Below are 17,123 nucleotides of genomic sequence, written 5' to 3'. Positions count from 1 at the left end.
CTTATAAGACTATATTTTAAACATAGTATGACATTGTTGATCCATGTACAAGCATGTTCTTATAAATAATACTATCTTGGACTGAATTTTAAGTTTTTAACATGTATTTCCAATATCATTTTTAAAGGATTTAACATCAGTATTTGAAGATTTGAATAGTTATTTTGCACATTAAGTAAATTGTAAATTTTCATGATAGGTACTTTTATAGAACATTTGTTTGAACATCTTAAATTAACTAGAGAAGACAAAATATCAGAATACATTTCTAGACTCACACCATCAAAGCTTATTATTTATGCCCTTGAATCTCAAAGAAGGGATTGCAAGATGGACCCAAAGGATTTACATAATGACCCAACCTGGATTACTCTGAAAATTGAGTGTAGGAATAAACAGTTTTATTGGTATCATTGGGAAAGCTGCCAATCAGTTAAAACTCAGATTGTGCACAATTTGACCTGATACTAGTTTCCTCTCATATTTTAAGAACTAACTCTTATTATATATAGCAAAGGAGTTAAGAAAGATGCTTTTATATAAAATTTAAATGCTCTGTTGGAATTAGTTTCTAGTACTGAATCACAGATTAATCCACTTTATAGCATATTTAATAGATATGAATAAAATTTATATAAATTCAAGAATTGGAATATCATCAGCATTATTTGCAATCCTTTGTGCTTAGAATTAGGTTCGCATGACTCAGATTTATTGGATCATACATATATTGCAAAATGTTACAGTCAACTATGTTCCTATTGTAACTATTTATAAAATAGAAAATATTGAATCAGAAAAATATATCACAGACATATCACACACAAAAAAATCAATTGTTTATAATTCCCAAAGGGGAAGGAATTTACTTAGTCCTACCAGTCATGATATATGTGCTAGCAAAGAACTTTGCTCCTTTTTTTCCCCTTGCCTGGGAGATAAGATGAAATGTTAAATATAAGGAACAATATAACCCAAAGATTTGTCTCAAGTACTCTTTCCTAAGTCCTTTTTCTTTTAGACCACATGCCTTTCTGATTTGGAAGTGGGCAGTATTATTAGTTAATTTTTATGTAAGATTAATAACCTGATTTTAAACTTAGATGTGCCATTTTCTCCCAATTAGAGAGTCGTTACATTACTATTTATATATATTTCCAAAGGGAATTAAGGGATTTATTTCTTTGCTAAGCTTTTTATTTATATTCACTATTACTTATATTTAAAATATGCCACTAGAAGTATTTTAAGTGAAATATCTATATCCTTTGGTGTATAAACTTGTAATATTTAATGGTCATGCAATAATGTTTAATCAATATTAGACATTGAACGTTAAATATGACCTATGTTTCAGTGAGCTAAATGCTGATAGGAACCATCTTTGTACTGAGACATCACATTTTAGTAGGCATGTGAGTATGACAACACACCAAGAATTCTATTATATGTGTCTTTTACACTGTAGTTTATGAGCAATAGCACCTGAAACCAATAACTGAAAAATGGAATTGTTTTACAAGGCTAGGGACAAATGAAATATAGATATTAGAGCAGCTGAGTGATTTATCTGGTCATAAATTTAAGGGTATGTAAATTCGTATCCTCTAATACCAAATACCAGAACTGAAGTAGGCATTTTTGGAACTTTGTTTAAAATATCCACTGAAAGGGACTTCCCTGGTGGCACCGTGGTTAAGAATCCGGCTGCCAATGCAGGGGACATGGGTTCGAGCCCTGGTCAGGGAAGATCCCACATGCCGCGGAGCAACTAAGCCCGTGTGCCACAATTACTGAGCCTGCATGCCACAACTACTGAAGCCCGCGCGCCTAGAGCCCGGGCTCTGCAACAAGAGAAGCCACCGCAATGAGAAGCCCATGCACCACAATGAAGAGTAGCCCCCGCTCGCCGCAACTAGAGAAAGCCCTCATGCAGCAACAAAGACCCAACGCAGCCAAAAATAAATAAATAATAAATAAGTTTTTTAAAAATAATAAAATAAATAAAATGTCCACTGAAAGAAACAAAGTTTGTGTGCACAGTAGTTAGAAAACAAAGGACAGCACCAAAGTTTTCCACTGCTGGTATCCATTTCATGTGTGTAATGTAGGGTTTAACTTACTGACTTAACACAGTGAGGGTGTAGGCAGGGCATAGAGAGATTTTACTCTTAGAATTTAATGTTAGATAGCAATCAGTGAGAAATGGATGATCCTGTTAAGTTTCCAAGAAGCAGCATGATCAAATTAGTCTTTTAGAAGAAATTAATCAGCTTCCATAAGAGGTAATAAAAGTTGCTCCTCTTTTAGTTTATGCTAGCAGAGTGCTAACTTATTAGGCCTTTATTTGTTGGAGCATTCTAACTTCTGTTGTTCTTAGGTAATTACAAAAACATTTTTACAGATGTTTTAGAAAATTACTATTTTTTAAATGTCAGATGTAACTAAAATTTTTTCCTAGAGAATGTCTCTTTAGTATTATGCTCAGAGGGTTCTTTCAAAAAGTTACATTGATATTCCTGATATAGCAGAAAATAATACCATTACTCTTACCTAGTCCTAAAATTTCTAAGCAAATATAGCTATCCTGATCATTCAGAGCAGTGAAGTGTCAATGTACCTTCAGCCAAAGCCCACCAGGAATATATCTGTAAAACAAGTTGGGTGGATTACTTGTTGCAGCCAGGGAGAACACAGATCGTGAAAAATGATATCAAGATTGTATCAGAAAGAACCTTTTATAGGATTTGAGCTTTTCTTGGATGATTTGAGGGAGGGTCTAAGGAATCGGGTTTGCTCAGATTGGATACTATCAGAAGATAGAAAAGTCTAGAGTACTTTCTGGATGGCACAGTGTGACCTTACCTTTATCTGTACTTAGGCAAAATTATGAAGTGACCTTATTTTGTTTCATGTTACCATGGTCTCAGAGTAACCATGGTATTCTGTGAGATTGTTTATGAGATCACTGGGCACTAGGGGCTGCTTGTCATCTTTCACAGAAGGAATACCTGGGCATGGATTAAATAAAAATTTACCAACCAGATGAAATTTCTTTTACGATTGTAACTGTAACATTTGGATTGTTACCTCTCTGTTTTTTTAAATCATTTACTATGCTTTGCCATGTTTTAGTGTAGTTATTGGTGGTGGTAGTAGTAATGATTACATAAGAATTATTATGAGGAAAGAGAAGTTTGGAGAGTTAGAGTTGGATCACATTACGGAGAGACTTAGATGTTAGACTGAGAACTTTCAACTTAATTCTGTAGCCAGAAGGTTCTAGCAGGGGCCAGACTTAACTGTATTTTGTTACAGGGAGAGTAATGTGAGAGGAGAAACTGTGATTGTCATGAGGCAGGGGTTGTGTCTCATTCCTTCATCTGTGCTTACTGGCTTAGCACAGGGCCCAGTAGGATTGAATCAGTTCCAGTGAGAACACAGTGAAGGCAGGGAAAACTACTTAGAAGATTATTATAATAGCCCAGGAGATGAGGCTAACCTATGATTTTTGATCTCTCATGGAGATGGAGAGAAAATCCCTGAGGCAGAATCTGTTGTCTTGAAAAGTGATTAGATGAAAAGGTGTGATGAATGGGAAGAAGATGGATGTAAGTTATCAAATGTGGATGACTGGGAAGATGACATGTCAGTTAAGAAAATAGGAGAACCAAGAGAAGGGATTTTATTTGGTAAGAAAACTGCTAAAGGTTTTAAATATATATTTTAATCACTTGAGATTGAGATTCTGGCAGGACAGAAGGGTAGAGGAGTTTGAATATGTAGGATTGGAACTTGAAAAGTGCCAGAGAAGTTAGATATAGATGTAGATTCAAAGTGGGGCGGTGGGAGGTGGGAATGAGTTTATGGAAGACAGAAATCTCTAGTAAAGAGTTTCATCCACTAAGGAAGCTCAGTGCTACAGTGCCAACTGCCACAGACCCCTTTCGGAGCAAATAAGACCATTCCAGGAGGCTTCCTAAGCTCTCCCAGAAGAGGGAGACACAAGCAAACTAATCTTCCTGAATCAGGAAAAGTTTTATCTCTTCAGTGCTAAGATTAAAAATTCTCCATCCTCTAAGCTCAGGTGGTAACTCTCATCTGCTCTCATCGCTTGCTTTAAGAAAAAGCAGCTGCTGAGGGAAGAGCTGCATGTGTTCTGAAGAACTCGGTTCACTGTTCTTTATCTTATCCCACAAGGTTTGAGTTCACAGAAAGATGTTTTTACTTGGTCTCCCTAGGCTTTATCTTGAGAGAAATGAAATTTCCTCTAAAACCCTGAATCCAGATACTCTTGTTTTTTAATGTTTTCGTATTCTTTTATTTTGTTCTTGTTTGTGTGCATATGTATGTATTTTGTCCCACCGATTTAAAGTGTAACTAGAATGTTATGCATATGGTTAAACTATATGTCAGATATCCTATGTTTTCCTACAAGTAGATTTTTTTTCCCCTTGGATGTGATATATTCATATGCATTCCTACTGCTTTTTGTTTTTATATACAACCATTGTGATTTCTCCAGCAGAAAGCGTCTCATATCTTCATCTTAAAAGTCAGCAGAAGATTTAAAGTAGACTCAGTTGAGCAAAAGGCCCTTTCCTGGGCAGAGCTTAGGGATCTTCACAGCATCAACTAGGAAAGAATTATGCACTTTCCTGCCCTCTAATTAGTGCTCCAATATAAATGTAATGTGAGCTACATATATAATATAAATGCTTTAGTATCCAAATTAAAGCAAGAAGAAACATGCAAAATTAATTTTAATAAAATACTCTATTTAACCCAGTAGTACCATTTGAACATGTAATCAATATAAAGAAGATATTGAGATACGTTACATTCTAGTTTTTGTTTTCGTATGAAGTCTTTGACATCTTGTGTGTATTTTACATTTATACCACATTTCGATTGAGACTATCTGCTTAACCCCATGTAGCTGCTAGCAACCATATTGGATAGTGCAGCTCTGAATGGAGGTCACTGGGTTTGGCTTTAAACCTGAACTATGTAGCAGGAATTAACCAAAAAATAACACAAAATAGAAAATTCCTTCAGGTTTTAAACCATGGGTCCATTTATTCATTCATTCATTGAACTTTGACTAGTTTTTTCTATATTTCAATCCCAGTACTAAGGGCTTTGGATACTAAATAAAAGACATTGCTTGATTCTTAGTTTATGGTACTCATGGACAGACAGCAAAGTGTAAATCAGATGATAGGACAGTGAGGCCTTGTTTCTGGACCAGAGGATGGTGGACATGTCTTCCAGTTACGGGGACTAGACCATCTGGCTCTCAAATCTATCTTCACATGGCCGTGACTTCCAGCAATCTTCAGTTCAGGAGTGTAGTGTATTCCAGCACTCACTGCTGGAAGAGATCTATCCGTCTGGGAAATTTTTCTTTCTTCGTTAATACTGTCTTTTTGCTCAAAATCATGTTTCCCATCCTTTCCTTAGATCTTATAAATCATACATCTTCCTAGTTTCGAAGTTAGGGTCTTCCGTACAAGTTCCCTTCTTTGTAGAAACACTTCCAGTAGACATGGAATCATGGGGAGCCAGCACATGCTGTTTCTTAGCGCTGCTGCTTGCTGTTGCTCACATGTCTGCTGTCTCTGAACTTGCCTGGTGTCAAGGTTTAGTTAGTCATGTTTTATAGTTGTTTCAGTTTTTTTTTTACTATTGAAAGGAATATATAATCATCTTTTTATTATCAGGGAAATTACCTTTAGTTTATAGAGATGAGAAGGTCGTTAAACATGTTTTCCTTCTCTCCCCAAGAAAATATGATCCTACCAATATAATTAGCGTTTCAAATAATTTTCCTCAGTATCACTCTAATGTGCATTGTTTTTACTCCTCTGTTTGTGTTGTTACTTTTTATTTTAAATTCTTGTAGATTCATAGGAAGTTGCAAAAATAGATCCCTTATTTCACCCAATATCCCACAACAGTTACATTTTATATAGCTGTAGTACAGTGTCAAAACCGAAATTGACTTTAGAGAATGCATAGTTCTGTGCCATTTTATCACTTGTGTAGATTCCTGCAACAACTACCATATTTAAAACACAGAATTATTGCACCACTACAAAGTTCTCTCTTCTGCGCTGCCTTTTAATAGTCACAACCACTTCTTCCCTTACCATTCCTAACCCCTGACAACCACTAATGTCTTCCATATCTAAATATTGTCATTTCAAGAATTTTATATAAATGGTGTTATACAGTGTGTGAGCTTTTGAGATTGGCTTTTTTTCACCCAGCATAATACCCTGGAGATCCATCCAAGTGGTTGTGTCTATCAGTAATTTGTTCCTCTTTACTGCCGAGTAGTAGACCATAATATTGGATGTTCCACGGTTTTTTTAACCACTTGTGTCTATAATAGATAGACATGTTGGTAGTTTCCAGTTTTTGGCTATTAAAGATAAAGCTGTTATAAATATTTGTGTAGATGTAAATTTTCATTTCTCTAGGATAAATGCCCAGTAGTGCGATTTCTGGGTAATATTGTAACTGTACGTTTAGTTTTCAGAGAAACTGGCAAACTGTCAGAGTGGCTGTGCTATTTTAGATTCTCATCAGCATTGTATGAGTGATGCAGTTTCTCTGCATCCTCACTAGCGCTTAGTGTTGTCATTATTATTTTTTAAATTTTAGCCATTCTGGTAGGTGTGTAGTTGATATCTCATTGATTTGTTTGTCTTGGGGGAGTAAAGAATGGGTATCATTGTATTTGTTTTTTAAGATTTTTAGGTGCTTGCAGTGTGTGTCCAGGCCTGTCAAATGTTATATCTTCATCTCTAGGTAAACACAATAACTTAATTTAATTCAGTTTGAATCAGTAAACAGAGTCTCCCGTTTGTTGGGGACGGTTAGGCAGGGAATGTGGGACATTTAACATCTTTTAAACTCCTGACAGGTTCTAGGTATTTTTACAGATACTTTCACTTAAATTATTTTAAAGAACTAATGATTTATCATGAGAGACAATTTAATACAGTTGATTGTTTTAAGTGCCGTATAAATAGAGTTATAAAATTAAAGGATAACAGCGACTCTGGAGTTGGGGGTGTGTGAGCCAACTGAATTACAACTAAAAGTGAGACGTTTCTTAGAGATGAACCATTCTATCTTAGTTCATTCAGGCACCTATAACAATACCACAGACTGGCTTATAAACAATAGAAATTTATTTCTTACAGTTCTGGAGGCTGCAAATTCCAAGATCAAGGCACCAGCCTGCTTCCTGGTTTATAAACAGCCGTCTTTTCCCTGTGTCCTCAACATGGTGGAAGGGGTGAGGGGGCTTTCTGGGATTTCTTTCACAAGGCACTAATCCTATTCGTGAGGGCTCCACCCTCATGAGCTAATCACTACCCAAAGGCCCACCTCCAAACCATCACACTGGGGCAGTAGGTTTCAACATATGAAACTTGGGGGCGGGAGCACAAATGACTTAGTCTGTAGCACATTCCAATCCTGCATCTTACAAATGAAGAGACTGAGACTCAGAGAAGATCAGTGGCTTTCTCAAGGTTATAGGCTCTTAGAAGATCCAAGGAAAAACACAGTTCCCTGATTCCCAGTGGGTACTATTTCCATAAACCCTCAGGGAGACGTTATTTCTTTGAGAAGGAATCTCTGACTGCTGGTTTAGTTTATTTACAAAATCCCTATCTGAAAGTTTCTTTACCCAGTGCAGTGAGTAGAAGCTGGTCCTGCCTGGTGAAACCCATAGGGAGAAAAGTACATGCCCCTTCTTGGCTGAGGACTTGCTTTGTGTAAAGGTTTTGGACCAAAACATCTCTGAAACAGCAAAATCGAGTTGTATCAGGTAATATCTATGGAGAGCACCTGGTGTCATCACCCTATTAAATATTTCCTAATCACCCATGGCTAAATTAGTGGAGAAGTTACAATAATTTCAAAAGACAAGATCTTTATTTACTAGGATACTCTAAAGATCATTAATTTTATTTAATTTCTTGTAGCTATTTGTTTCCTTAATCAACATAGAAAATGGATCTTTTTTTGGTTTTTGTTTTGTAGTGAGCAATGTAGGATTATTCTTAAATTTAAATGTGTCTGATTATACTGAACCTGAGACAAGGAATGTTGATACAGGAGTGGACATAAGTTTTTTATTTGGATCAGTGTTCCCGAAATATCTAAACATCAGTAAAATACATTAGTAATCTTCTAGTACATCATTTCTATATCAGATTAATTGCTGTGAAAAATTATGCATACTTTATTTTGCAAATTGAGCTGGGTGTGATGATGATTTACAAGCTCATTTTTCTTGATGCTATCATGAGTGTTTCTATAGTTTTATGTGTGGATATGTCTCATCAGTGAGGAGGCTAGGAAGAGAGAGACATGAGACCCAATCTGGTTCTATTTGTGTGAACAAATTCTCTCTTGAAGACCCAGTTTCACCTGGAATGTGAGGAAATAGAAGTAAATGACATTTCTGTTGTTTTCCAGTTCTGATAATCTGATCAAAATAAGTAAAGCTAAGAAGCCACAAGTTAATAAAATTAAAAAGTTTGCATGTGTAACCTGTGGCCTGTATGTCACATTCTTGATATAGTACTCACTCTTACAACATCCTAAGTCTTTTGAATGCTGTGTTGGTTCTGCTATCTTCAGCTAATGTTCTTTATTTTAGCTGCTAATCCTTTGAAAACCTATGAGTTAAAAAGAAAAAAATTTTGTATGATAATTTTTTAATGCCTAATTTCTTATTGATGCAGTTTCTGTGTGTTTAACTCTTAAAGTCTATCTCCCCTTTTAAATGCTTTCATTTTTTGCAAAAAAACTGGAATCTGCTACTTTAAAAAGAGATACATGATGATAAATGTAATTGTATGCCAGAAAAAATACATTATTTCATATGCATTAACTACAAATATTAGAGGAAAATAATTTTTTTCTTAACATATGAAAAATAACTAGTTTTGGATTATGATGTATTTTTAGTAATTTGGGCTGCCTGTATTTAAAAAAATGAAATCTGTCTTCTCATTAACACTGTTATTTTTTTTAAAAGTATGACTGTGGTTTCTCTATTTTTTGGTTCCCTTTTTTATTATACCTCCCTACCCCCATCTCTCTCTGCACAGGGTGGGTATTCTGCCCCCTCCTTCTCTCCTTGGCAGGGCTCCTTCCAAGGCATCCCACGGACTGTTCCACCGCACCGCAGACAGAGTGAGTCTGTGTCTCTCACTCCTATCCTGCTCTGGCTTCCCATTCATGGTATTCCCCTTCTGCATGACTATCCCTCCCCAGCACCTCCTCTCCCTCCAGAGTGACCTGCAGGCACACGCTAAACCAGCACTCCCTGGGCTCTCCTCTCTTAATTAATACTTCCTTTGACTGCATGTAAATGGACTTTTCTCCTTAGAGCCTTAGGAAAGCTGTCTGAAGTTAATGTCATTCTAATGCCGTTTAAACCTATTGCCAGTGACCCTATACCTACTGACATGCATCTGTCTTTAATATATTTTCTATTTTCATGACCTTGAGATATATGAATAAAAATTTTTTAAATCTAGTCATGTTAAAAATGTATACACTATCTGCAGTAGTATAATGGACAGATGCATATTGTTTAGGGAGCAGGCTTACTAGACCATTGCACATTTCTTTAAATATTTTCTAATCAAAAGGTGTTGATTGTGTTTCACTGTCATCTAATACAAAAATCTTTTAAATCATTTTTAAGAGTGTTTTTTAATAACTAATATGTCTTTGTAATTTATCAGCTGCTTTACAGTACAGAAGAAATGGCTTTTGAATATGCATGGTTTACTAACATTTCTAATGATTTAGTAATTGTTTGACTTAAAAAAAATCTTTGTTTACATTAAATCTGCTTTCCAAAACAGCGTTTATTATTTTGTATTATGTACTTAAGTATATAACTGGTAAGTTGGTTATATTTTATCTTTTTTGAAAAGTCACCCAAAAAAAGCTAATGTTAATGAAAAAGATATAAATGTTGTCAGAGTCACTTTTATGCCTTCTCCATAGATTTGCCCTGATTTGTGATTCATATCAATTTTTTCATAAATTATTCTTATCAAAGTCATGTGAAGTATCAAAGGTCCAAAAGGGGGAAATTTTAAGCAGTTAAAATTTTAAAATGTGATTTATTCAAATAAAACTTTATTTCTTGAATTAGTCAATTATAAAGTATCAACATGAATTTGAGACAAGGTTTGAAGTTTATTTTTTGACCATTATGCCTTTCCTTCCCTTTTGCACTTTTTAAAGAACAATGGAATAGAATTTGCATAGGCTTTTATATCAAGTTTATTTACTAGCAAGTTAATTTGTTGGGTGAAAGCGTTCCTCCCTTTTCCTCCTTTCCCATCTCCTACCACCTTTGTAAATCCTCCTTTTTACTTCCTTTGCTTCAATTAGGTTGCTTTCTTCTCTATTTGAAGATGGCTAGCACATAAAGAATTATACTAAATTGCTAGTGAACTAATCTGAATTTCAAAGGGCAATTACAACAAATGATAATGTATTCTTAAACTGTAGCCAGTATACTGCATGGTTGACAGATTTACCTCAGATTGAGGTAAATTACGCACCTACCTTAACTTTTCTGAAGCCCCCTTATAGTCCCTGTTCTTTTTCTCCACTGTTCTTCTCCCCTATTCTCCTTCTCAGCTACATGTAATATGGAATTGGAGTTTAAGGTTAATTATTCAGTATTACAAATAGTTTAGATTTATTTTTAAAACATGTTTCCCAGAAGCACCCATTTCACTAGTTTCTCATTAGTATAGCTTTAGAAATTACTTATCCCTCACCTGAATCGTTGGCTCTCCATTTCCAAATGCTTCTTTCTCCTTTGGGTTCAGAGGTATTTTTTTCATTTCTGACTATGAAGCAGCACCGTCTGTCCTTCAGCACTATATCAAGAACTGTCTTTCTAGCTTTTCTAGGTCAAACCTGCTTTCTCTGCATCTCCAAGTTAGCAAAAAGAAAGTTTGGTTCACCAGAGTTTGGATGTGTTGGCCACCTAGGAGAAGGTATATACATTGGAGTCTTTTCCTGGGTAAGTTCTCATGGCTTATGCAGCTAAGAGAACTGGCCCTGAGACTTGATCATTGAGACTTGTAGAACTCTGTTTGTGGAAAGTGCTAACTAGAGGACTTATTCACAGCTTTTTTTTTTTTTTTTTTTGCGGTACGTGGGCCTCTCACTGTTGTGGCCTCTCCCATTGCAGAGCACAGGCTCCGGACGTGCAGGCTCAGCAGCATGGCTCACGGGCCTAGCCGCTCTGCGGCATGTGGGATCTTCCCGGACCGGGGCACGAACCCGCATCCCCTGCATTGGCAGGCTGACTCTCAACCACTGCGCCACCAGGGAAGCCCTGTTCACAGCTTTTTGACAGCTCTTATTGAGCTTTGAAGGTTCCTTTAAAGGAAATATGTTTAAACTACTACACTTTTAAATTTACCCTGAGAACGCCTGAAGGAGTATAAAAAAATAATATAAAAGAGTGTAAAATAATAATGATTATTATTTTATAATGATAAAATATAGAGAAGGAGAAGGATATGAAATTATGGGAGTAAATCCAGTAGTTTTTCAGAGAGTTTTGGAATAGGTGTCCCCATTTCCTGCACTAAACTGCTATGTATTCAGTGAAATAATATTTGTCTCCACATTTAGTCAGTTTGTGATTTCTAGTGCTGATTTTAATTTTTGAGAGGTTAATTCTGTAAGTGATGGTATGTAGTTGAGAGAGTTCTCCTACATTATCGTGTTTCAATAATAAGTTCCTTCTGATGCCCTCTTGAACATCAACTTAAGCGAACTGCCTTTTTTTGTAAATGCAGAAGCCAGGTAAGCTTGGCTATTAGTCTTCAGTAAGGTAGTCTGTTTTTGGTTTTGTTTTTTAAAATGTGTAAGAGTAGTGGACCTAATAAAACAGGCATAAAGAGATAGCCTGTTGTAGATATTGCAGAGAGTGAAATAACTAATGTTTACAGGGACTGTTTAGCTCTGGTAACTCCAGAAAGCTGCAGTGGCCAAGGATGTTCTTGGTGAATTTAAGAATAACTCTAAAAAAATGGAGATAAAAGGAAAATCCTGGTCTTTTTTTTTTTACTTTCTCAGGAAATTTTGACTTACATTCCTTTTCTCAGGTGTATTACTAGTCTCAGCTTGATGATGCTTATCTCCCAGTTTCAAATTAAATTTTCCCTAGGTTAGCAGAAAATATCTACATTTAAACATTCAAAGGTCTTCCTGCTGTCAGTAGGCACTTCAGCTTTTGTCCAACTGACTTAACTGGCATTGGTTTAGTCTTTCTAATTTCCAACTGTGTAAAATTAGGAATGATATATATATAACCTACCTCACAGTATGAAAATTTAATAAAAATAATTACTTTTGGCAAGTAACAGCCTTAATGGTAATCTCAAATAACATTTCTTGCCAGAGCATGTGCTTTCAGGAATACCTGACTTTTCAAAAAGTATATCTTGGAATAATACCTATTTCTTATCATGCCTAAAGAGACTTAAAATTCGCTGTTTAACACCTTTCTTGAAAGAATTTAGAAATCTTAACTTCCTTTAGCTTCCACATACAGTAACTTAAATTGGAAGAAAAAAGTTGTTTTTAAGCAACAAAAGTAACAAATACATGTTTATGTCTTAATAGCCATATTAAGCCCAGCAGTCTCTTTTTTAAAAAATTTTATTGAAGTATAGTTGATTTACAATGTTGTATTTAGTTTCTGCTGTACAGCAAAGTGACTCAGTTATACATACATATATTCTTTTTCATATTCTCTTTTATTATGGTTTATCACAGGATATTGAATATAGTTCCCTGTGCTATACAGTAGGACCTTGTTGTTTATCCATCCTATATATAATAGTTTGCATTGGTAATCCCAAACTCCCAATCCAGCCCAGCAGTTTCTTGATGCAGTGCTGCCTGATTTCTAAATTTATATTATAATAATCACTAATTGTATTCACCAGAATTATATTAAGAATGGCAATTATATTGCCTTATATTTTCCTCCTCCTCTTACAACCTTCAGGGGTTGTTTCACAAACCTTTTTTGACAAATTCATTTTACATCATAACCCAGTATATATTTACTGAATGAAACTATATATTTACAACCCAAGACACACGTGTGTATATTTAATATTCAGATTAAAGATTCATGAAACAGTACTTTCTGTTAGGACATATGATACTCTCATATTTTTTTCCCAATTTTTTGTTTTGCTTTTTTTCACATAGTATTATATGAGCATTTTTTATATAGTAAATATTTCTTGAAAACATTTTAATGGCTACATGATAATACATTATCATGTGACTATGATATCATTTATTTAATGTTTTCCTGTTGTTTGACATTGATGTTGTTTCCATTTTCCCCTATTAAACAGAGATACTATTGTAGTGCAATTTATTCTTGTGTTTAGATCAGTGTCAGCACTAGAAGGATGGTTCTTAAAGGATGTGTGCTTTTTAGAGATGCTTGATGTGTATTGTTGAACTGTCAAACATGTTCATAAGGTATACATTAACGTGGCTCAATCTGATTGGCTTCACCATGTGACTGTAATCAATTGTACATGTAAAGATAGCATCAGTCAGTGCTTTAATCAGAATTTAGCTCTGAGAGTGACTTTTCATAAAAATAAAATATTTTTGATGAAGTCGAAAAGAGTAACTCAGTAAAAACTGAACAATTTGATTTTACAGTAAGCTATTTTTTTAAAAGTGTGGTTGATATAGAATATGGCACTGTGTCCATATTTGCAGTTAATTCAAGTGCAGATTAGTTATTGGTTAATTGACTAGAAATGTGCATCAAACTCATGGTCCAGGAGGCCGTCCCATAAACGTAGGCATGGGTTAGTTTCTTTCTCAACACCTTGCAATTATGAGAAACAAAGCAATTGCTGTTATCTGTATAAGCCTTTTATAGCCTGCTCTGCAGATTGTGGGATTGTCTTGTTAGCTGTATTTGTTGCCATATCATAGTGCCTGCAGTATCCTACTCTGGATAAATATACCATGCGTATTGGTCACAGCAGTGGAATTGTACTATTATGATGTTATTTAGTTTAGTTTTTTCTTTTTCCCTGAACTGTTCTCCATCCCAGGGGTAGATGCTGATGGGTTCTTTGTCTTAGAGATACAGACTCATGAAAATTAAGCATCTCACACTAATTATGCCTGTGCAGTAAATACTTACTTAAGTCACTATTATTCACGTCCATAGTTTTTATATTTTTAATTAATTTGTATTGGAGTATAGTTGCTTTACAGTGTTGTGTTGATAGTTTTTAAAAGCAGTTAACTGATCAACTTAGAAAAGTCATTGAACTCCTTATTTCAGAAATTGCTTATTTATAATTTATATTTATCAGTCATATATCTTCCCTAAGTTCTCTGAGATCTAGAGGCACTATTCTGAGATCTAGGGAATGAGAGCATTCCTGGTCCTCAGGAATCCTTGGAAGCTTTGATTGGGGTCATGTGAATTATAGACCAGAATTCTTTGAATCTAGTTATACTAGGGATCCAGTCCTGTCTTCCATCTCTATAGTGATGTGGGGAGCCTTGCTTATAATGTAGAACATTATATTTAAGACATACATGAAAATCAGATTATTCTTTTATTGGTCTTTAATGCAGCAGCAGTTAAAAGTAAACATTCAGTTGTATTTATAATATGCAAGACTGAAATTATTAAAAATAATTTCTACTTCCTTTATAAGGGATTACATGCAGCTAAACCTTTTTAGATCTTTGGAGTATGAATATTAATTGTGTCAAAATTCTTTTCAGTATTTTATTTGGTAAGATTCTTCAAGTGATTCCTTTTAAGGGTAAGAAGATTATATACACTGTTCTGTGGATATGAATATTTGTATTAACTTGCAAACCACTTCAGCAAGAAAGTATAAATCTATTAAGAATATGTTTTCATTTTATAGAAATATATTAAAATAATAAGTCCTAGAAAAATACAACAAAAGAAAAGCAAATACCGTTGTATGCTACCCAGTCATGGCAATTCCTTGGTGTTGTATGTGGTCTCTGACACCACTGTCCTGTCTTTTTCTTGTCTCTGCTCTCCCATTATGCCATTGGCAAGGAGTTGAGAAGTTAGTCCATTACTTCTCTGACAAAGCGTGGTACAGTACAATTTCAGATTTTTTCCTACCACCTTCTTCATTGTAACTTTTCCCCCCCCAGTTTGCATGATGCATGTCAGAGCCTGCATGAAGTTACAGGCATGTTATAAATGGCTCCATTACCATCTTCCTTTTAACCTTTGAAATGTATTTAATAATGATAATAAACTTGTATATATCAAGAAAATAATATTAGGTCATTCCTGTGTCTGTTATGCAATAGCATTTTTATGAACATTTTCTGTTTTCTACCTTACACACTTTGACATATTTTTACTCCATCAGGACTTGATATTTCTAGCTGCTGTCTTACTATTGGTGACTTTAGAACAAGAATGTTTACAGAAACTTCCTTTGTATGTTTACAGATATGACTATTTTTTCTTATGTTAATGCTAGAAATCTTTGAAGTGCTATGAAATGGTGAAGGTGAAGAGTTTTTGTGATGAGTGCTAATTTGCATTTCCTTGTGTTCAGTATATTTCCTCCAGTGGGTCTCTTGGAACCATTTTTCCCTGGAAATACTGCTTCACCATGTGGCTTGAATTTGGTGTCTGAGAGTTATCCTCTGTAGGACAGATCAGCTAAGAAGGAAATAGGACATTATCTAGGAAAGTTAATACCTGAATGTTGGTATTGAATCTGTCTTTTTGAGTTTTTAAAACAATCATCTGGCTATATTGCATATTCTGAAAGTCTGTGAACTCATTGGACTTAACCCAAATATCAAAGAATAATAAAATTTTAGTGCTGCATTTTAAATTCTCTGTCAGTTCAAATTCTAGCTTTGCCATTTACTAAAGTCTGTGAATTTGGAGATTCTACTTAATTTCATTTAACCTCAGTTTACTCATTTACAAAAAGAAGATAGTACCTTCCACCTAAGGTCTTGTGATAATTAGAGATTATGCATGTGAGCATAGAGTTTGGTTGTCTACCATTGGAAAGAAGGGAAACCCTTCTTTTACAGTCTAGAGTATAATATTTCTCAAGTATATGTAATGTGTCAGGCATAATACTAAGCACTTTATATGCATGTTATCATTTGTGATTTACAACAATTCAATGAGGTGTAGGCACTATTATCCTCATTTTACAAGTTACAAAATTCCATCTCAGAGTAGTAAGATAATTTACCCAATATCTCACTGATAGAGATAGAGCCAGAACTCAAACCCAGATCAGTCTGACTTCCAAAGCTCAGTGATTCAATACTGTGTTGTACTAGCTCCTTCATGTAGCCACATGTAAATTTTCTCTAAACGTTAAAGTGCCTTGCATGTCCTAGCTCTAGTTTATCTCCAGGAGGACACTTGAGGAATCTTGACTTCTGTGTCATATCAGATATGCCTCCTGTGGATTTAAAACATTTAGATATGACTGACATTATTGAGATATGTATTTGGAGCCTAGAAACCTTGCAATCTGTAGCAACTAGTTTATTATAATACTATTATAGAAGTTGCTTCCCCGCCCCCCCAAGATGTAGTTACAAAAGGACAATGGCTTGAATTAATCATTTTCACACCTTTTCATAGTCGTGAGTGACATTTACTGAGCAATTTTGATGTGCTCTGGGAGGTTCTATCCTAAGTGTTTTACAGTTATAATCATTTTTAATTATTAGAATTAGAAATGGAAAATAGTTGAATGCTTGTTAAGACAGTTTCCCTAACATATTTCATCCAGAAATGTCGAGTCTCCCAAATAAAAAACATCTCTGGCGTAGCTGGTGGATCATTATGGGAGGTGCAGGTCATAATGGGAGGTGCTGTGTTCAAGCTAACATGTAATGAATCCTTCATGCTATGTTTCTAAACATGAATCATTAAGCTGACCCCAAACTTATTTAGAGAAAACATTTTTTTAATTATAAGATTTCTTTTCCATCAGTTATTAAGACTCGTTTAAATT

The 17,123-nt window shown here is 34.9% G+C and overlaps 1 protein-coding gene across 6 annotated transcripts in view; it reads left to right on the top strand.

Annotated features, from left to right (window-relative positions):
* CCSER2 (coiled-coil serine rich protein 2) overlaps window positions 1–17,123 on the top strand; it is a 162,556-nt gene that overhangs the window by 136,218 nt on the left and 9,215 nt on the right. The window contains exons 10-11 of one of the 6 annotated variants that reach the window (XM_079899193.1): window positions 9,138–9,222; window positions 11,255–11,489. The exons of 4 other annotated variants lie outside the window; for them this stretch is intronic. In XM_079899193.1, the coding sequence (XP_079755319.1) occupies window positions 9,138–9,222; window positions 11,255–11,439 (270 nt within the window). In that variant the 3' untranslated portion in view covers window positions 11,440–11,489. Of the gene's footprint in view, window positions 1–9,137; window positions 9,223–11,254; window positions 11,490–17,123 lie in introns of those variants that run through there. One more of the 6 variants, XM_079899194.1, reaches the window with a different exon arrangement.

The sequence above is a fragment of the Stenella coeruleoalba genome (genome assembly GCF_951394435.1).
Source record: "Stenella coeruleoalba genome assembly, chromosome: 16".
Classification (NCBI taxonomy): domain Eukaryota; kingdom Metazoa; phylum Chordata; class Mammalia; order Artiodactyla; family Delphinidae; genus Stenella; species Stenella coeruleoalba.
Note: the sequence above shows the minus strand (reverse complement) of the source record. Positions and strands in the feature narration are given on the sequence as shown.